Source organism: Tachyglossus aculeatus, chromosome 9, assembly GCF_015852505.1.
Source record: "Tachyglossus aculeatus isolate mTacAcu1 chromosome 9, mTacAcu1.pri, whole genome shotgun sequence".
NCBI classification, from domain to species: Eukaryota; Metazoa; Chordata; class Mammalia; order Monotremata; family Tachyglossidae; genus Tachyglossus; species Tachyglossus aculeatus.
The window spans coordinates 20,443,440-20,465,076 of record NC_052074.1 but is presented as its reverse complement, the minus strand read 5'-3'; the positions used below and the strand labels follow the sequence as shown (position 1 = coordinate 20,465,076).

Below are 21,637 nucleotides of genomic sequence, written 5' to 3'. Positions count from 1 at the left end.
AGCATAAATCCAAAAGCATGCATAAATAAGGTATCTTGAATTTCTATCATGTAGCACTTTCCTTCTGGACCTCTTCAAGAACATGCCAGTTCTACTTATCCTCTTAGAATTCCTATGTGTTGATTATTTTTGGTATCACTAGGATCTCTAGTGAACCTAGAGAAGCAGCATGGCTTAGTGGAAAGAGCCCAGCCTTGGGAGTCAGGGGACGTGTGTTCTAATCCCGGCTCTGCCACTTATCAGCTGTGTGGCCTTGGGCAAGTCTCTTAACTTCTTTGTGCCTCAGTTACCTCATCTGTAAAATGGGGATTAAGACTGTGAGCCCCACGTGGGACAACCTGATTACCTTGTATCTACTCCAGTGCTTGGAACAGTGCTTGACACATAGTAAGTGCTTAACAAATACCATCATTATTATTATTATTCTGTGAGATAGCTTTATTCCCATGTTCAATTTGGAAATCTGGTATATTGGGTAGGCAAGGACTTTTACAGGTCATGCAGTAAACCTGGGATAGAGTAAAGTTTAGTAGCTGGGCCTCCATATCCCCATTATTTTCAACCACACTCTTCCCTGGGAAGACTTTTCCATTTCATTCATTCATTCATTCATTCAATCAATCATATTTATTGAGGGCTTACTGTGTGCAGAGCACTGTACTAAGCGCTTGGGAAGTGCAAGTTGGCAACATATAGAGACGGTCCCTACCCAACAACGGGCTCACAGTCTAGAAGGGGGAGACAGACAACAAAACAAAAGATGTGGACAGGTGTCAAGTCATCAGAATAAAGCTAGATGCACATCATCAACAAAATAGAATAGTAAATATGTACAAGTAAAATAGAGTAATAAATCTGTACAAACATATATACAGGTGCTGTGGGGAGGGGAAGGAGGTAGGGTAGGGGGGATGGGGAGGCAAAGAGGAAAAAGGGGGCTCAGTCTGGGAAGGCCTCCTGGAGGAGGTGAACTCTCAGTAGGGCTTTGAAGGGAGGAAGAGAGCTATGTTGGCGGATGTGCGGAGGGAGGGCATTCCAGGCCAGGGGTAGGACGTGGGCCGGGGGTCGACGGCAGGACAGGCGAGAACGAGGTACAGCGAGGAGGGTAGTGGCAGAGGGTGCGGACTGGGCTGTAGGAGGAGAGAAGGGAGGTGAGGTAGGAGGGGGAGAGGTGATGGACAGCCTTGAAGGCAAGAGTGAGAAGTTGTTGCTTGATGCGTAGGTTGACTGGCAGCCACTGGAGATTTTTGAGGAGGGGAGTAACATGCCCAGGGCGTTTCTGCACAAAGATGATCCAGGCAGCAGAGTGAAGTAGAGACTGAAGTGGGGAGAGACAGAAGGATTTGAGAACAGAGAGGAGGCTGATGCAGTAATCCAGTCGGGATAGGATGAGAGATTGAACCAGCAAGGTAGCAGTTTGGATGGAGAGAAAAGGGCGGATCTTGAAGATGTTGCGGAGGTGAGACCTGCAGGTTTTGGTGACGGATTGGATTTGAGGGGTGAACGAGAGAGTGGAGTCGAGGATGACCCCAAGGTTGTGGGCTTGTGAGACGGGAAGAATGGTAGTTCCATCTACAGTGATGGGAAAGTCAGGGAGAGGGCAGGGTTTGGGAGGAAAGATAAGGAGTTCAGTCTTGGACATATTGAGTTTTAGATGGCGAAAAGACATCCAGATGGAGATGTCCTGAAGGCAGGAGGAGACCTGAGCCTGAAGGGAGGGAAAGAGGGCAGGGACCGAGATGTAGATTTGGATGTCATCAGCATAGAGATGATAGTTGAAGCCGTGGGAGCGAATGAGTTCACCAAGGGAGTGAGTGTAGATAGAGAACAGAAGGGGACCAAGAACTGACCCTTGAGGAACCCCTACAGTAAGGGGATGGGAGGGGGAGGAGGAGCCCGCAAAGGAGACTGAGAATGAACAGCCGGAGAGATAAGAGGAGAACCAGGAGAGGACAGAGTCTGTGAAGCCAAGGTTGGATAGCGTTTTGAGGAGAAGGGGGTGGTCCACAGTGTTGAAGGCAGCTGAGAGGTCGAGGAGGATTAGGATAGAGTAGGAGCCATTGGATTTGGCAAGAAGGAGGTCATTGGTGACCTTTGAGAGGGCAGTTTTGGTGGAGTATGGGGGACAGAAGCCAGATTGGAGGGGGTCAAGGAGAGAGTTGGCGTTGAGGAATTCGAGGTAGCGGATGTAGACGACTCGTTCAAGGAGTTTGGAAAGGAAAGGTAGAAGGGAGATAGGGCAATAACTAGAAAGGGAGGTGGGGTCAAGAGCGGTTTTTTTTAGGATGAGGAAGACGTGGGCATGTTTGAAGGCAGAGGGGAAGGAACCAGTGGAGAGTGAGCAATTGAAGATGGAAGTTAAGGAGGGGAGGAGGGAAGGGGCGAGAGCTTTCATAAGATGAGGGGGAATGGGGTCAGAAGCAGAGGTGGATGGAGTAGTACTTGAGAGGAGGGAGGAGATCTCATCTGAAGATACTGCTGGGAAGGATGGGAGAGTAGCGGACAGGGTTGAGAGCAGGGGGGTTGGAGAAGGGGGAGTGACTTTGGGGAACCCAAACCTGATGGAGTTAATTTTACTAATGAAGTAGAAGGTCAGATTGTTGAGTGGGGGATGGAGGAGGGGGAGGAACAGGGGGCCTGAGAAGGGATGTGTTGGGGGAGTTGGATTCTTTTGATCCCTTCTTGATGGAAGGTGGAGGGGGAGGCCAAAAATGAGGGAAATGAAATTCCATTAGGAATATTTACAAGTTATTGTTTTGTTCCTTCCCTGATGCGCACAGAGTAAGGTTACAGACACTCTAGTGTCCTCATTCTAAATTTTACTGCCAACACCACGTCTGAGTTGAAAAGGAAAATGCTACCTTTGCCTAAAGAAAAATGAGTTTGCTTACTTCAGCCAGGAAATGCTTTTAACTTGCTACTCTGGTCAAGAGTGAATTTGCGCACTCATTTTCCCCGGGAGAAAATTGAACACCTCGTCAGTCACTTAAAAAAAATGATCAAACTACCAAAACTGTTAAAGGTGATTGCCAAGCACTTTAACTTCCCAACATTAGGGAAGGGAGAGGGTGGGACGTCTAATAATTCAACTGGGTATGAGGTCGAATGAAGAAATTTACGTGCCAAGAAAACAAATATAAGCAGAACACATCACCTCTCTAAGATATGGCTAGGGCTGTCAAGAGTTGTTGGAAGTTAATCCATTCATTTGAAACCCACTGATGATAGTTGCTTACAAACTGCCTTTTTTTTTTCTGCCCCTGCCCACTGGTGGTTTCCCACCCTCCAGTGTTAGAAAAGTGGAGTGAAGGACTGCACTTCTGTTTCTAACTCCACTGCTCCACTTCTGAGTGATTTTACAAGCTTCAAGTCCAAAACATCTAGTTCGTATAGTCTTAAGTAGAAGCACCTGCAGAGCCCAGTGCTTTTGATGCAGTTATTCCTTCTCTGCACCGCCTCCCCCGCCCCAATCTCTCATTTCCCTTCTTAACTCTCTGGTGTGTTCTTGTAAAGCCTTCTAACTGTGGCCAATATATACCAAACTAGCTTTAGGCAAAATCTCTGCAGCAGATAGATGGAACTGATCCAGATGGAACTGAATGCTGCAGCCGTGGCCCAGTTCCACACTTACAGAATCTTACTTTTAAGTAGAAGTCAAGTGCATTACGTACTCAGTTTTAAAATATAGTAATTTGAATTAGCTTGGGTACATTAATACAGTGACATATAGAACTGTCCTTCAGGCTTGAAGTTGACATTACCTGTCAGTGAGATTCTAGCCATGGGTGCAGGTGAAACTGAAAAGACTAATGCATAGCAAAGTTCCTTCCACACCCTGCAGATGTAAAATCATTCTTTGCTGTGTTATCATATTTGGTGTTCAGAGTGCCTGGCACTACTTTTTATTTTACTCCTTGATATCTATGATTTTTTAAGCCCCTGTTGTAAAAAAAAAAACACTGTTTCCTCATTGCCTTACACCAGTCTGGTCTCTCTGACATTTATTGTTGCACTTGAGCCACTTTGTGTGAGTTGTGTTTAAATATTTTAAAACAATTCTCCTGCCCTCCTTGCTTGTCAGCTTTTGTCCATGACTATACAGAAGCTGTTTAGGTATCTTGCTATCATCCCTTTTCCTCATACTTACTACCCAGCCAAGTTGGTTTGAGGCGTATTTTACTTCAGCCCTGTAGCCTGACTGGCATCCAGAGTCTCATTTTGCAATACTTTGCATTTGATGATGTGTGATACATTGGAAAAATTAAGTAGGATGTGGAGTCTGGGAGAAATCCATGCCTCTTGCATGAAGTTGGATATTTCTGTTCTTCAGTAGAACTTCAGCTAGGGCTGGCTTCAGTTCGACTCTTCAGAATCAGAGGATCTGGGTTCTATTCCCAGCATGGCATAGTGGCTAGAGCATGGGCCTGGGAATCAGAAGGTCATGGGATCTAATTCCGGCTTGTCTGCTGTGTGACTGTGATCAAGTCACTTCACTTCCCTGTGCCTCAGTTACCTCATCTGTAAAATTGGGATTAAGACTGTGAGCCTTATGTGGGACAGGGACTGTGTCCAACCTGATTATCCTGAAACTATCCCAGTGCTTAGAACAGTTCCTGGCACATAGTAAGGGCTTAACAAATGCCATCATTATCATTATTATTATCAGCTCCACCGTTTGCCTGCTGCATGACCTTGGTAAAGTCATTTAACTTTTTTCTACCTCATTTTTCTCATCAGTAAAGTAGGAATTGTGTTTAGGATGGTAGGCCTATCTGGTACAGGGACTTTGTCCAATCTGACTAACTTGTATGTGTGTCAGCTATTAGTGCAGTGTTGGACACATAGTAAGCACTTAACAAGTGCCACAAGTATTTTTATTATTATTCAGAGCCCTCCTCAAATTACTGCACTTCTAGGAGGACTATCCTGATTCACTCTAATCTCCCTATCCTATTTTCCGCATAAAACCACTTCAATACTTCTCTTTCACCTATGCACTTGAATCATCTCCCCCAAAGCACTTAGGTACTCACCTGAACTTCTCCTCTATGCCATCACTTATATATTTAAATGATGTTGTTTCTTTCTCCCCAGAATTTATTTTAGTATTTCCCTCCTCTGCTATAGTCTAAGCTCCCCCTATCTATAATACATTTGAATGTTTCTCTCTCCCAGTAGTTTTTAAGCCCTTTGAGGGCAGGGATGATGCCTGCAAACTCCACTGTACTCTCCTGAGTGTTTGGTACAGTGGTTTGCACAGAGTAAGCCATCAAGAAATACCACTGGTTGATTGGTAGATTAAGCAAATGTTTCAGCATAGCTGAGGCAGTGTTTAAAAATGTAAAAGCACCCTGTCTGAGTCAGAAAGCCAAATGTCTGGAGTCAGCTCTTACTATGATTTGATCTTTGGCTTCCTGCCATGTTGGCATCACACTAACGATCTCCCAATAACATGATCATTTTCTTAATATGATTTTCTCCTTTCTAGATTTTCCTGCCTTTTGAGGGGCGGGCAAGTTATTTAAGAAGCAGAATTCAGTGAAAGCATTGAGCTGCACATGAATGAAAATCTTTTTCTGTGTAGGGATTCCAAAGTGCAGGCTGGTAGCAATTTAAGCTTTTCAGGTTATTTTTTTGCTTTTTAGCACTTTCCTAATTCTGCAGAGGAGTTGATAATCATTTGCATTTTTTGTGTGGGTAGCTGGGCGCTCACCATTCATTCATTCAGTCGTATTTATTGAGCGCTTACTGTGTGCAGGGCACTGTACTAAGTGCTTGGGAAGTACAAGTTGGCAACATATAGAGACGGTCCCTCCCCAACAACGGGCTCACAGTCTAGAAGGGGGAGACAGACAACAAAACAGTATATCAGGGACTTGTGATGGTGTTTTTGGCACATTGAGTTGAAAGAGTTTCCCAGCTAGGTACATTATATTCTCACCTGAGCATTCTGGTCCCTTGTGTCCACACCCTGCAGAAAAAAGTTGGAATAAAACCAGCACTAGTACACAACCCCTACTTTGCCCTAATCGTTATGAAGGTGAAATTTTCTACTGTGGCATGACCATCTACATGATTGTAGAGTTGTTAAGCTGACAGTAAACATTGGTCAGCCAAATACATTTAGTAGCTGCCAGAAAGTCCTGATACACTTCTCGAATATCTACAGTGTAATGAAGGCCATGTCTTCTGTGCTCTAAAGCTATATAATGCCACCCTGAAAGTGCCAAGCTAACTGTAATCTCTAGTAGATTTGGAAAGTTTCTGGCTAGGAGCTTGCCAGTAATGAAAACTGTGAGATGCCTGTGGAAATTATTGTGACAACTTTCTTGCCTTTCTTCTTGAAAACAGTGATAATAGTAATGTGCAGATACATTGAATATGATATTTTCTGGCATGCCGTGGAGAGATTGAACATAATTTTCAATTTGATATCCAGTGTAACAGAAGGGAATTGTCAGTATTGCAGGAGCCAGGACAGCTTTACAACATTTTAAAAAGAATAATGTGGACCAAACTAATTTATATCAAATCACCTATTGTGATTATATTTCAATTATCAACAGTTTTTAATGTTCAGGAAAAAAATTAGGTATATTAATGCAGCCTTTCTCATATGTTCCAGCTGTCTACTTTGGAATTTCCACCAAAGAAACTCTTTGGAAACAAGGATGATCGTGTGATTGCCGAAAGACGGAATAACCTAGAGGTAATAGTATCAACTTCTTTGTTATCTTTACTCATATAAGAAAAGTCCCATCTGATTCACCAAAACCATTTATTCTTCGGTGAGCAAAATTAAGTGAATTACCTTTACATGTAAAAAAGTTAGTTGCTGCTTCATTTGCTACAGAAGATAGCAGCAGTAGTGAAATAAGCTTGTTGAAAATGTGTGTGTTTGCCCACACATCCTGCCTACTTTGAATTTTCTTTCTGACAAAATTTTGCAAGTCCTTAGGGCAGAGTAGTAACTAAAGGGAGCCAGGTAAATTATTGGTGCCTAAATCCTGGAAAAAGCAGTTCTACTAGGAAGATTTGTCTAGGGACGGGAGTGGAAGGAGATGACAGAAGAAGGAGTGGAAGGGAATGGGGAGGGATAGGCTGTTATTTTGTTCCTTTTATATTCTCCTTTTTTTTTCTGATCTCCTCATCCACATGTCAGACTGTCCAGATGATGTCCATTTCCAGTTCATCTAAAACATATTTCAGGGCCTACAGCAGTACTTACCCACCTAGTTGGTTAAATACTAAATCCTTCTCTAATGCTCATGTGAGAATACAGTGTACCCAGCTGTTAGCAAGAAATAACGTACCCAAACTGTAATTTCATCAAGAGGAATCCTCCACTCCACCATAATTTATGAAACCCAGAAACGATCCAGCAGTCTGCTATAGAGGTTTCATGGGTCACGACCCCACCAGCCATCCTATAATGAGTGTTGATGGTTTAATGGAAACAGAGCATGAGAGTGTGGATGGCTCATACCCATGGATCACCAGTCCTGGACAAACAAATGTTCTGCTTACAGTGAGAGCCCTTTTTCCTACCCTCCCCTATTCCTATGTTTGGCAGCCCCATTCTTATCTCTTGGTTGTTATGCAGATGACAGCAATTTTTGGCAGTTTTTTTTATGTTATTTGCTAAGTGTGCCAGGCACTGTACTAAGCGCTGAGTAGGTACAAAGTAATCGGGTTGGACAAAATTCCTGTCCCACATAGGGCTCACAGTCTCAATCCCCATTGTACAAATGAGGTAACTGAGGTACACAGAAGATAAGTGACTAAGATGACACAGCAAACGTGTCAGAGTCAGGATTAGAACTCAGGTCTTCTGACTCTTAGGCCCATGCTCTGTAGCATCCTTGCAGGTGATCAGCCTGACTCAGAAATACTCCAGTCACCCCTTTAGGGCAAGAGTGTAGGAACAGGACTTTACTATCTTAGCATGTGTACAATTAGGAACAGGGGTCATTTCAACCCAAGTCACACACAGATGAAATCTCCCTGTCAGCACTGTTTGTCTTCAAACACGAAGGGCGTGCACACACATACACACACCACCTTCTGGTCTAGTGGAAAACTTTAATCGTTTTTAAGGAGATATATTTATTCAAGGGTTAGGGAACAGGCTGTGTGTGAGAACTACATGTTCATTAAAAACAGATGGTCTCAGTTCAAGATGAGGTTTTAAGAAGCTTGTTGCTATAAAAGCAGAATTCATTAACTAACGATTTACAGGATTGCATCACCATTATTGTGTCAGAAACTTCAGAAGAGGCAAAACAAGCATTTATTTTAGGCTTGACTAGGCTTTATTTGTACCTTGTCGCATTAAATTCCATTTAAGTCCTTAAATTCAAAATAAAGTACTAGATTTTGACAGTGGTGCTGCATTCATTTTTTCTGTGAATCCAGTAAACCTCATCAACTGTTAGGTACAGTTTGCCACTGCTCCCAGAGGGCTTTGGGAAACTAATCTCATTTTGCCAATTAGCTTGTTATCTATTGATCGAAAAATGAAAGTACAACGTCTTCCACTAGATCATTACTTTAAACTTCTATTCTCAGCTCCATCTTCTAATCAGTTTCCTTAAACCTTTACTCCAGTTTCTTCATGTACACATAAAACCCTTGCCAACTGTTGTAGTTACACTATAGAAATGAGGCTGCATTTTCTTATCCCAGCTGGAGAATTTCACCAACTCAAAAAGAAAAAAAATGATCTGGGGTAGTTTCCCTAGTGAGCGTTCTTAAGAATTTAAGATGAGAAAGGATGGATGTGTCCAACTGAATTTTAATGAGGAGTTTCCATACTAGAAAATTCATCCAGCTCCTTAATGTAGACTCTGCTTTATGGAAAAACAGTGCTGTATTTAAATATGGAGTATTGCTATTATTCTGTTAATATACCAATATAATTGTTTAAACTAAATTTGCTCACATGACACTCTTAGCTGTAATTTACAAAACATATGTTGTCTTTTTCCTACATATCTGCAAGTTAAAGTGACTTCATGTTATTTTCTGAATTATAAGCATTCAAATACACATTTAATCTTTAAACTTTATTCACTGCCATTGAAATGGTATATTTTGGGATCTACTATTTAATTTTTTAGTCCTGCTAAGCTATCCCTTGTTTTATTAACTAATTTTAATTTTGATGTCTATAGCTGCATATTTATATTTTCTCATTACTGTCTGATTATTTTTTCTGCAGCAACAGTGTTTATGGAATGCATTATATACTTTATAGAAATGGACACTAAAATTTTAAATTGGATTCATTTTACTTAGTGTAAATCACTGCCTTTTAACATTATGTTCTTTTGCTAGGATCATGTATAGGTTAGCTTCACTTTAATGTAAAGTGAATTCAAACTTCTTGGGTTAAAACATTGAGAAGAAAATGTCATTTTGGTCCCTCTAATGAAAATATTCCTCTAAAATTACTGCAATTTATTTTAGACTAAATATAATATCCTCCATCAGTAATCCATTTTGATTTCCAGATAAACTAAATATCAAGGTTAATATTACCCCATATTATTTAATATTCCACATTCTTTAATTGATGTTCAGTTATCTAATGATAATGGACAGTTTACAGTACAGACCCCTTTATCTGAGAGAGGTAATATTAACAACATTCAAGAAGAGTTTGCATAGATTTGATCCAAATGGTAGTGGATAAGGATCTTAGACGATTAAATATTATCGTAGTTCTCTAAGCATCCCATTGCCACTTTGGGAGGTAGCACTCTGGGCTCAATGAACCCAGTGATCTCACCCAGAAGTGGCATTTCTTATGTTCTTATGATCCCCACCTTTAAGGGGAGTACTCTTTAATGAGAAAGATGTGCTGACACAAATTGATCAAACAAGGGTTAAAAAGAATAGGACTAGAAATAATTTACAAACACAAGTGGATAAATAAATTGGATGACATGAATGAGTTTCTAGACTGTGAGCCCGCTGTTGGGTAGGGACTGTCTCTATATGTTGCCAACTTGTATTTCCCAAGTGCTTAGTACAGTGCTCTGCACACAGTAAGTGCTCAATAAATACGAATGAATGAATGAATGAATGAGTGTGTTTAAAGTGTTATGATAACTAAGGTAATGGGAAAAAAAGAACTGATAAGTAAGAGGTTGCCAGCTGATGGAGAGTCTTAAAGCCAGTGGCCTGGAAATTTGGTTTTCTGTGATGAATAATGGGGAGCCATTGGAGATTTTTGAAGAAGAAATTGATGTGCTTCAGGTGGCATTTGATAAATATAAGTGACCATGAATGGAAGATGGAAGTAAGAGTGGAGAGGTAGTGAGGGCTTGTAAAGAATCCCAAGTAGAGGAAAGAGCAGATAAGTGAGTAATTACATAGGAAGAACAGTTTGGATTGACTGAATCGGCGAAAGCCTGAATGTGAGAGGGAAATGAGAGGAAAACACCACAAAAATAACAGGCTCCAAACGTACCGAGGATGCCAGGATTATCGTCGGTAATGGGAAACAGAGGAACAGAAGAGATTTGGGAGGGAAGCAGTGTGGTGTAGTGGCTAGACCACAGGCCTGGGAGTCAGAAGGTCATTGGTTCTAATCCCGGCTCTGCCACTTGTCTGCTGTGTGACCTTGGGCAAGTCTATTCACTTCCCTGTGCCTCAGTTCCCTCATCTGTAAAATGGGGATTGAGACTGGGAGCCCCAGGTGGGATAGGGACTGTGTCCGATCCGATTTGCTGATATCCACCCCAGCGCTTAGTATAATGCCTGGCCCAGAGTAAGCGCTTAACAAATACCACAATTATTATTATGATTATTATTATGGAAGAAAAGGAGTTCAGTTTGGGACAATAGTTTCATGTTTAGGGGCGGGCATCCAGATGGAGATGTCCAGGAAGCAGGAGGAAATGTAGGTTTGTAGAGTAAATGAAAGGTCAGGGCTGGCCGTGTTGAGTTGGGAGTCAACTACGATGACTTGAGCATTGAATCCGAGTAAGCTAATGAGCTCCCAGAGGGATTGATTATAAAGAGGGAAAAAGAGAAGACCTCAGAAACACAGTCAGGGCCTTCCTGAAGAACTTCTCTCAGCAGGGAGCTCTGGGGAGGTTGTACAGAGGATTAACAAAATGGAAAAATTAGGACTAACAGCCTTAGAGAAGCCTGTTACCTTAGGAAAGACAACTAGGAGAGTTTATCAGTGGGAATCGGGAGCTCACTGACTGGTTGAATCCTGAGGAACTTGATGATTCTGATGCTACAGTAGAAGCTAAAGCTATTTCTAAAGGGAGGACTATTTGCTGATCAAATTAGCACAATACCTCACTGCTTTTCTACCCTGGCTCCCCAAGGACTGCCTTGCCTTGGGCAGTCATGTAAGGATCCCTTCTCTCACCCCTTTCCACTCTTCTCTCCCAAGAGCTTATGCAGAAGGCTTTACGGAAGCAGCATGGCCTAATGGAAAGAGCATGGACTTGGGAGTTAGAGGACCGGGGTTCTAATCCAAACTCTGCCACTCACCTGCTGTGTGACCTTGGGCAAGGCACTTATCTTCTCTCGGCTCCAGCTACCTCATCTGTAAAATGGGGATTGTCCGTGAGCCTCATATGGGACATGAACTATGTCCAGCCTCACATTAACTGGTATCTACTCCAGCCTTTAGTATAGTGCCTTGCACATAGTAAGCACTTAACAAGTACCATAAAAAGTGTGTATTGTTTAATTTTATTAGCCTCCTCTCTACCACAGGATAAGGTTCATAACTGCCATGCAGTTGCAAGAGGTTTCCATCTGATAAAGTGCTGGATAGGGCAGTTTTTACATTACCAAATAAACTAGTTACATGAAACAGTGTTTCTAAGTCTTTCACCTTCAAGGTACACATGTGAATTTTAATAATACTTTATTGTTATTAAACACTTGCGAAGTGAACATTCCGTAGTTTCAAAATCTACCATTTTGAATTAAGAAAACTATTTAGCACTAGACATTGAGGGAATAAGAAGCCTGTGCCTGTTTGGTGTCACAGAAAGAAGGAGACTCAGCCGGAAAGAGGGAGGTAGTGAAAGGAGAGACAGTTTTAGAGATGAGTGAACCAGATGGTTTGCTGCAAAAAATCTATCTGAATGGGCCTTCTTTCAGGGACAGATTGGCTGATGGAGGACCCCGCAACCAGTGCTTCTCTGGATTGGTTGAGGAGAGGCAGTTTAAAGAGCAGAACTATTACCCAAACTAGGAGTTTGCCACCTTAAATCTATTCTTACCTCTCTCTCAAGGTGAACACAGAAACAGCCTCAGTTTCCTCAACTGTAAAATGGGGTTTAATACCTGTTCTCCTGACGATTTAGACTATGAGGCCCAGGTGGGACAGGGACTTTGTCCAGCCTGATTAACTTGAATCTATCCCAGTGCTTAGAACTGTGCTTGACACATAGTAAGAGCTTATAACTACCATAAAAAAATAGCAACCTTGTCTCCCAAGGACAGCCCCAGTTCTGGGGAAGGTCGTCTTGAGGCTTCCAAAAGGCAGAAAAACCACTCTGAGAAGAGAGATGACTGGGAAAAGAAAAGGAGGAAGAGAACAGGGGTGGGTGAGGAGGGGAGGGGGGAAGAGAGAAAGAGAGATCATGTATAAACATTTTAGGAGAGAAATGAGAGACGTAGAAGGTTGAGGAGAAAGATAGGCGCATGGAACAGTGGTTGTGGACATCATATCCTGCGGGGAGCAATACATTGGCCTGGTGAATACTAATCCTAGAGCCCCTCTTGTGACTGCTAAGAGGGTGCCTTGTGATACAGAATACGCTAAAGACTCAAAGCTAATCACCTATTAAGGAAATATTGTGCACAGTGAAATGAGTAGTAGCCATTGCTGTTCTGAGCCGGTTGCACTGCTCTGAGGGGAAAGAAAATTGCACTTGATATTTGTGAGCAGACATAAATTTGAGAAAAACCTATGTACTGCAGCAGTATTCAAATCCAAACTACAGTTTGGGGTGGGGAAAAAACGAGAACCCCAGATTTTTGTCAAATCTGCAAAGATTTGGAAGGATTTCTTTCTGAACCTACAAAAACTGCAGTTTTGATTACTCATCCTGTATTACAGGGGTAATGAAGTGGAAACTCTAGGCTTTAGCGCTAAACACTCTATAAACAGTCTATAAATTTTCTCTACATCAGAAGTCTGCAGCCATGTAAAATTCAGCAGTTTACTGTGTTTTTTTTCAGATTCATGTTTTCCTAATTGAATCAACAGTGACTAAATCAGCCAAGAATTCTGTTGATTTAAGTTAACAGAAGTTAGTGTGTTAGGTAGACTGTAATGGTCGTTATGGGCAGAGAATGTCTGCTAATTCTGTTGTACTCTCCCAAGCACTTAGTACAGTGCTCTGCACATGGTAAATGCTCAATAAACATTGATTGATGAAGTAGAAATTGGGATTATTTATCCACTCAGATGACAAATAACTTGTGGTTAAGTGTACTTGTCCTACTTTTCTTAATAGGTCTGTTTTCAGGCATAATTTTTCTAAGCAAAATTACCAAATAATACATCTTAAACAGATATCTTTCTGATGTCAGCCACTAACATTGGTTGTATCGCTTGATAAAATCTTAACAGTTCTGTTGGGATAAGTGAAGGCAGTCAGTCAGTAGTATTTGATGATGATGGTGGTGGTGGTGGTATTTAAGTGCTTACTATGTGCCAAGCACTGTTCTAAGCGCTGAGGTAGATACAAAGTAATCAGGTTGTCCCACAAGGGGCTCACAGTCTTAATCCTCATTTTATAGATGAGGTAACTGAGGCACAGAGAAGTTAAGTGGTTTGCCCAAGATCCTACAACAGACAAGTAGCAGAGCTGGGATTAGAACCCACATCCTCTGACTCCCAAGCCCTTGCTCTTCCCACTAAGCCACACCACTTCTTCTGCTTTATTCAGCACATTATTCGCAGAGCACTCTACTAAGCACTTTGGAGAGTACAGTATAGCAATAATCAGATACATTCCCCTCCCGTAATGAGCTCACAGCCTAGAGGGAAATCCATGTCTAAAAGAGGCATGTTGTACATATGGCCTTCTGATTAACTGTTTGCCCCAGAGCAGTTTAGCCAGCCACAGCAAGAAAGTGAGAGAAGTAAGAAAACCATCCAAGAATCAGCCTCATCTGCCTCCCTACTGGCTCCAAGGTGAAGGAAAGGCCTGGTGTTGCCTGTGCTGCTGTTTCTGGGTTCTGGTCTCTGGGGCTTTTTGGGGATCACCCTGATCCAGAACTCCCACTAAAAGCAGCCCTGGGGAGCAGCAGTACCTTCAGCCTGGAGCAGGAACTGTGCAGCCATAGGAAATGAGAGAGTGGCACTCAGCTGTGGGTATATCTGTCTGACTCTCCCCCTCTCTCTCTTTCTCTGACAACTGACTCCTTTTTGAGTAAGCTCTTGAGTGAGCATGTGGTATACACTGTGTGGGTGAGTGGGAGTTGGGTGCATATATGAGAAAGAGTGTTGGATCTCTCTATCGTTCCCATCCTTGCCTTCCTCACTCTTCTATTCTTGGACCATTACCCCTACCCCCTACCCCAGTTTGTATTGTTGCATGCTTGTTTGCTTTGACATTTAAAACGTGCAGGCCATTTTACTAGGCACTGGAAAAAGATAAAAGAATGTCTACCCAGACGGGTCGTTGGCCTAAGGATGGGCTTACAGTCTAGGAGTGGGGAGAGGGGTGATGAGTAAAACACCAAGAAGACTAACAGGGGAGGTGAATATAAAATAACAGTTCGTCAAGAACTGCAACAGGACAGCAGCACCCCACTGCTGATTGGAAATATCTTCTGGCACCTCATCACTCTAGGCAGAGCCACTCCTGGCCCAATCTCAAGATAGCAGTAGGCTATTGTCCTTCATCCCCCTCCTCAGCAGAAGGAGCCAGAACTCTGAGCCATGCTAACAGGAAGATGGCAGGAATGGAGAACGGTAGACCCATGATCAGGAGTTCCCTCCAGGCAGTCTGACTCAGTGGCAAAAGGCACAATCCACTTTAATCTTTCAATTTCCACCTGTTAAATAGTTCTGTTTTATTCTATTTAGTTATATTTATTGGTTGCTGTGACTTCACTAAGAATTGGGAATTTGTCTTTAAAAGGTGGGCTGCATATGTGGTCCATCTGAAGGAACTCGTGGTCAGATCCAACTGGAGGCTGAAATACTCCAAAGACCACAGTTTCCCCCATTGCCTAGTTCCTCGTAATTCTTTGAGGCCTTTATTTGGATCACACAACTTTTGGCAGAGTCCACTTCATTTCGGTTTTCAAGGTTCAGAGCCTAGCAGTAAAGATGTTTTCTCCTCAATGGGCTTTCACCTTACACTTGCTAAGCAAACCTCAGGAAAGATACTTGTTCACCATTTTCATGTTTGTTACTGAAGAAACTGTATCTTGCCATTTTCCTTAGTGGTATCTGTTTCCTCCTTTTCTGTCTATGCTACTTGCTGCTTAACTTCTTTGTGAAGGAGAAAAATGAATTATGATCTTTTATCCATTAATCATTAAAGGGTGAGGTAGCATCTTGTTAGCCATTGGCAATCTTGCAAGTGCAACATGTGGAGATAAAAGGGAGAGCAAAAGACAGAAGAAAGTACTTTGGTTTCCTTTGAACGCTTTTCTCATATTCTCTCTTCATAGGCATATTTTTTTTCCTGCTAGATTGATTCCTTCTTTGGAACCCAATGACCCTTTATGCAAATTTCATTTTAAAAATTAAGGTGGACTCAATTTCTAGCAACCCAAAGTTGAGTTCTTAATATTACACAGCTTAAAGTAATCTTAGAGAAAATATAATCTTATGATGCTGCAAGTCTGATGTTTGAGGAATTGGAAGCCATCATGGATTTATTAAAAGCTCAATGAGTGTGGCTGAAATAAATTATCTAGACTTGATAAAAGGAAATGGCATCATTCTTCAACCATTCCTAAAACCGAGATTGACAAAGGTTACAATCTGTTCCGTATGTTCTCTCACCCTTCTTGTCTAGGCTTGCTGTAGCCGTGCTACTCTCTGAAAGAGAGGAACGAGGAACTGGCACGTGGCTAACTCTCTTACTGACAACTCAATTACGGATATAATAATAATAATAATAATGGATATCCACTGTCCCTGCCAGGTGGCTTTGGAGCGACTTACTGGCATCTCCATCTGACCATTAGCCACACATTCACCCTGTATTCCTGCAAGGGCTAATAGGTGCCAGTGCCCTCTCTAAATGTGCACACAGAGCCCAGCACCAGGCCGCACCCTGTTTCTGCCCTTGTATTCTACTCATCCAGACTCACTCCCTTTGGTGGAAAAGCCTGTATTTTTTCCCCTCCTTAAAACAGTCTTCCTGCATTCCATTTCTGCCTCTTCATTGTGTCTCCATCTCATATTAAAATTATAATTACAAACGATCTTCTCTGCATTTTCCTTTTTTTTTCTTCTGTGGTATCAGTTTATGTTCAAAATTTGGAGATTTTGCCTGTGTAAAAATTTGTCTTACCAAATCCAAAGGTTAAGAAGATCAATGCAGTAGAGTTTAATATTATTTTCTTAACTTTCATATTTAGCCTGAAAGGCATTTATCCATTTTTAGTCATTTTTATTTCTGTCTCCACCAATTGAACATAAATTAGCTGAAATGTGCATCTCCAAGGATATAATTTATATTTATGACAACGAAAAAATACTGAGAATTCAAGATTTGGCCTAATTTGATTTTTAATTGAGATCACCTGCTTCATATTATTTATAAGTAAAATCAAGAAGCTTATTTTGAAATCAAGGAATCATTTGCTAATCAAAGGTGATAAAAGGGTTAGAGAACTTTCGTTATATTTTGCAGGATCCATAGGATTTTAGCAGTCTGAGATTATTCAAGAGCTCAGTCGAGTTAAAAGTGTTTGCTACAGACAGTGAGCTTGACTGCAGAGGGTCATTTCATATCAATTATGCCTTCTCAGGGTGTCGGAAGAATGCTGTTTGCTTCTTGGTTTGTTTTGGTGTCCTTAGGTAAACACATGAAAAAGGTCCACACATTCCATTATCATCCTGATTTCAGAGAACCCCCTAATTTAGTTGAAATGTCCTAGTAAAAATGCTGCGGTGACATTAATGTGCCTTACTGTTGAGCTTCTCCATCTGTTCACGACAAAATGTGTTTATTTCTTTGAAAGACATTAACATCTATCTGCTTAGTAATTGAATAGGCTTTCTGCTTCTGGTCAGAAATCCACCTTACATCATCCCAACACCTTCAAGAGTAAATAACTCTTGGGCAGCCTCATAAACTATCTGCTTAAGTAGGATTTCCCTCCATCAGTCAGGTTTTGGGTAAACGTTTATTCTAAATTTCATTATCTTCATCCTGTAAATCTTTCACTAACTGAAAATGTGAAAAAGGCCCAGTAATTGAAATGCCATTTGATTTTTCTCTGTCATTTAGTTTAACTTGGTTGGCATGAAAATTCAAGAGACTACTATGCCTAATCACCTCTCTGATAACTTGGTTTCTCTTTTCTAAATGGAGGCTTCAAATTTCAATGACAGGACAGAGCCCTGAAGCTGAAGTATTTTGGCTTTCTGTGTTCTCAGCATTCATTTTTTGTCAAGCTCTGCCTGCATTTAGAACTGAAGACAAAATTAAGGTTTGATGTCATCCTGGACTGAGTACCCCAGTTTGGTTTGTTACAAAATGTCTTTGTAAATGTGAAAATTACAAAATGTGAAGCAGTGTGGCTTAGTGGAAAGAGCATGGGTTTAGGAGTCAGAGGTCATGGTTTCTAATCCTGACTCTGCCACTTGTCAGCTGTGTGACTTTGAACAGGTTTCTTCAGTTGTCTGTGCCTCAGTTACCTCATCTGTAAAATGGGGATTAAGACTGTGAGCCCCACATGGGACAACCCTGGTAACCTTGTATCTACCCCAGTGCTAAGAACAGTGCTTGGCACATAGTAAGCACTTAACAAATACCATCATTAGTATTATAATTACAAAATGTCTTATTCTTTTGGTTGCTCTCTTTGGGGAGAGAGGAGAAGTAGAGGCTCTCAGGCTTATGAACCTAGGAAATGACCAAGAAAATGTGTCTACCAGCAAGACTCCATACTTTTCATTATTTTTCAGGGTTAGCACTTACCAGTATATTTATAATAATAATAATAATGGTATTTGTTAAGCACTTACTAGTGCAAAGCACTGTTCTAAGCGCTGGGGAGGTTACAAGGTGATCAGGTTGTCCCACATGGGGCTCACAGTCTTAATCCCCATTTTACACATGAGGTAACTGAGGCACAGAGAAGTGAAGTGACTTGCCCAAAGTCACACAGCTGACAGTTGGCGGAGCCAGGATTTGAACCCATGACCTCTGACTCCAAAGCCCGGGCTCTTTCCACTGAGCCATGCTACTTCTCATATTCTACACTGCTTCTCTGTAGGTAGATAGAGCTGCCCTTTGAGTTCAAAGATTATGCTACTGAGAGTGAGATTTCATTAATGAGTGCAGATTTGGTTGTCATAGCCAAAGTGTGACTGGCCATGCATTCTGCATCCTGGGCATGTAAAATTGCATTCGTTGCCCACTGTGACTGGTTCTATATTCATTACTTCCTCTTTCTGCTATGACCTTTCGCAAAGCCTCTTGCTCTGTCAGTTGTGCCATTTCTCATTGCACCATGCTAGGCTGCCCCATCTTCTGCAGCTGTCTCCCATTATCTCCCAGTGCTCTTCTGTGTCACAGTGTTGGGGGTTTTGCTTCATGTGTCTTGAAATCGTTTCTTCCATTCACCTTTGGTACAATTACTCTGATCCAGTTCACCATAGAATAGCTGTTTGGATATCCTGCTTTCATCTGTTTTCTTTGTTTTCTGATTGCATTTAATAATAGTGATTGGAGTAGTAAGCACTTATTGTCTACCAAGCACTGTACTACATGCGAGGTAGATGCAGTATATGAAATCAGACGCAGGCCCTGTCCCATGTGATGTTCACAGCCTAAAGGAAAGAGAGAACAGGTATTTTCTTTCGGTTGACATCTGAATATCATTGTTTGAGGTCCTTTTCTTGTCCCTTAATCAGTTGTATTTATCGAGTGCAGAGCACTGTACTAAGTGCTTGGGAGAGTACAGCGTATAACAGAGTTGGTAGACCTGTACCCTGCCCACAAGGAGCTCAGTGGTAGGTTTTGCAGTAGCGGCAGTGTTGGAACTGCTCTAGAAATCAAATATGGCATCTACACTTTTATGATTTACTATAGTGTAGTGCATTTGGGACCTAGAAAAGAAAATACAAATGAAAAGATGAGACACACAAACAGTGCAGTTACTGATCTTAAAGCTTGGACTCTCCTTCTGGAACGCAAAGCCAATGTTGAGCCTCTGTTGCCAGAAGAGACTCTACCAAAGGCAAATTCCTAGTTTCTGTACTCACTCTAAGGTCAAACAGTGAAAGAAAAAAGAAACATTTTTCTCCAGTCAAACCCCATTATACCAAGCTATTTATACTCCTTGTTAGCTCTTACCTTGACCACTATTTATTGTAGGTTTGAGATATTTGGCATTCCAGTAATTAATCAATAACCACTTCCTGATCTCTGGCTTCAGAAAGCACATCGTATTAGGTTTCTCCTCAATCCTGGTTCATTTGATTAGAGTTAAAAGTATATATGGGCCAAGAAGTGACAGCCAGTAGAGAAGCAGTGTGGCCTAGTGGATAGAAGATGGGCCTGGGTGTCAGAAGGACCTGACTTTCAATCCTGGCTCTGTCCTGCGTTTGTTGTGACCTTGGGCAAATCACTTAACTTCTCCGTACCTCAGTTCCCACATTGTTAATGTGGGGATTGATTCTGTGAGCCCCATGAGGGACGTGGACTGAGTCAAACCTGAATAGCTTGTATCTACCCTGGCATTTAGTACGGTGCCTAGAACAAAGTAAAGCACTTAAATACCATAAGAAAAAAAACCCAAACCAGTAGGAATTTCTTTAAAAACCTGATGTTCTCAAATTGGTCACTTGGGATAGTCACATCTCTAAATGTTATAAAAAAATCTAAAGCTTCTCAAAGTAAAGTTTTAAATAAGATCCTTGCTTTCAGATTTAGCTCTTATTTTGGAAAGCACTGTGAGAATCATCCTTCTCGTAAAGGAACCCTTGTAGCTAATGGGTGTGTTCTTACCTGATTTAATATAACTGAACAGAGGTCAGAAGCTGTGCTGCTGTTCTTCCATGAATAATATATTTGCTATGAAAGAAAAGAAAAATCGGTTGAATCCTTTAACCCTTGTCATCCATGTGCAGATATTTAAAGAGTCTAAAAAGAGAAATGTACTGATAACACTCATGTTGACTTCAAAGCACAAATTGGCCTATTTTAACTTCATTTGCTGTATCACCTGTTTGTAATAAGCTTCATTTTCTTGCCATCAGTCAAAATGTTTTTTTCCAGAACTGATAAGTTCTGAAGTTATGCACCTATAGGGCTGTCAGATGATGCCTTGCTGGGTTCTGGACCCAAGAGCATCAATAAACAGAGAGCATTCGACCAAGGACATGCAGTACCCCCCGCCCCCCCGCCCCCCCCATCCCCCATGCTGCCCTTTTTCAGAGTGAGCTCATCAGTCATCCTCCCATTTTTTGATTTCACCAAAGGAAGCTGAGGGTGATGGATGTCAAATTCTCTGGTAGCTATTTGCCAAGGCCACTGCTGCAGATGACATGCTGTCACTTCTGGCTCAGGGATGCGTGGTAAACTCAATTCCTTTGTTGTCGTCTGAGAATGGATTTTGACAGGACTTGTTTTGACTTGTGCTCTGGAGAAAAGATTGATTTCCTTCACTTGCCAGGTTTGTTTTGATCTTTTTAATATGGCTTTCTTCATTTTTTTTTTTTTACCTTCAAAGGCAGATTCACTGAGATAAAGCAACTCTAAATCAAGGACAGTCTGTCAGCCTAGGATATGATTATCACTGAAACTACTTAAAGCCCCAAACCTGAGCTTAAAATGGGAAAAAAAAATCACAAGAAATTAGATGTCACGTGGTTGTTAAATGCATGCCATATATAGAACTTTAAAAACTAGCTGGGTTTATTGCAGCATGTGAAATTGGCTGAGTGTATTAAATTTATGAATTCTATTGATGCTGCTTTATAATAATTCAACACAATGTGCCCATGTCATTTAACTCATAAAGAAGGCTCTCTGAAAAGCTGTAATGAATGTCTGATTCTGTAATCATAGAATAACGTTCTCACCTTGAAGAATTTTAACCAGGAGCTCTCAGAATACTCTATAATATCAAAAATACATATTTCAAATTATAGCTATTTAATTCAAGTACTCATTTTAAAACTTGTGGTAAAGTGCCTGTTAGAGGAGCGGTACCTGTGAGAGAGAATTCTGTGCTGTAAATATAAGAAGTTTTGAAAAGCGGCTGAACCAAGGAGGCCTCAGGCTTTCATTTATGGCTGTGCATGAATAATCTTCTAAGTCGACTTCCCATAGAATGCTTATGTAGGGAGTTTTGCCATAGCACATGTTTTCACTTCGTGATTAGACTAAAATGTTATTGGGGAATTAGAGAACATCCATCCAATGACATAAGCTTGCTTGGGCATGGCAGG

At 41.4% G+C, this 21,637-nt stretch overlaps 1 protein-coding gene across 5 annotated transcripts in view; it reads left to right on the top strand.

Annotated features, from left to right (window-relative positions):
* Nucleotides 1-21,637, top strand: part of KIF16B (kinesin family member 16B) — a 215,270-nt gene that overhangs the window by 177,748 nt on the left and 15,885 nt on the right. For all 5 annotated transcript variants that reach the window (XR_005452325.1, XM_038751766.1, XM_038751765.1 and 2 more), the window contains one exon: nt 6,626-6,709. Coding sequence is in view for 4 of the 5 variants with exons in the window: in XM_038751766.1 (XP_038607694.1) it covers nt 6,626-6,709 (84 nt within the window). In the remaining variant the exon portion in view is untranslated. The remainder of the gene's footprint in view (nt 1-6,625; nt 6,710-21,637) is intronic.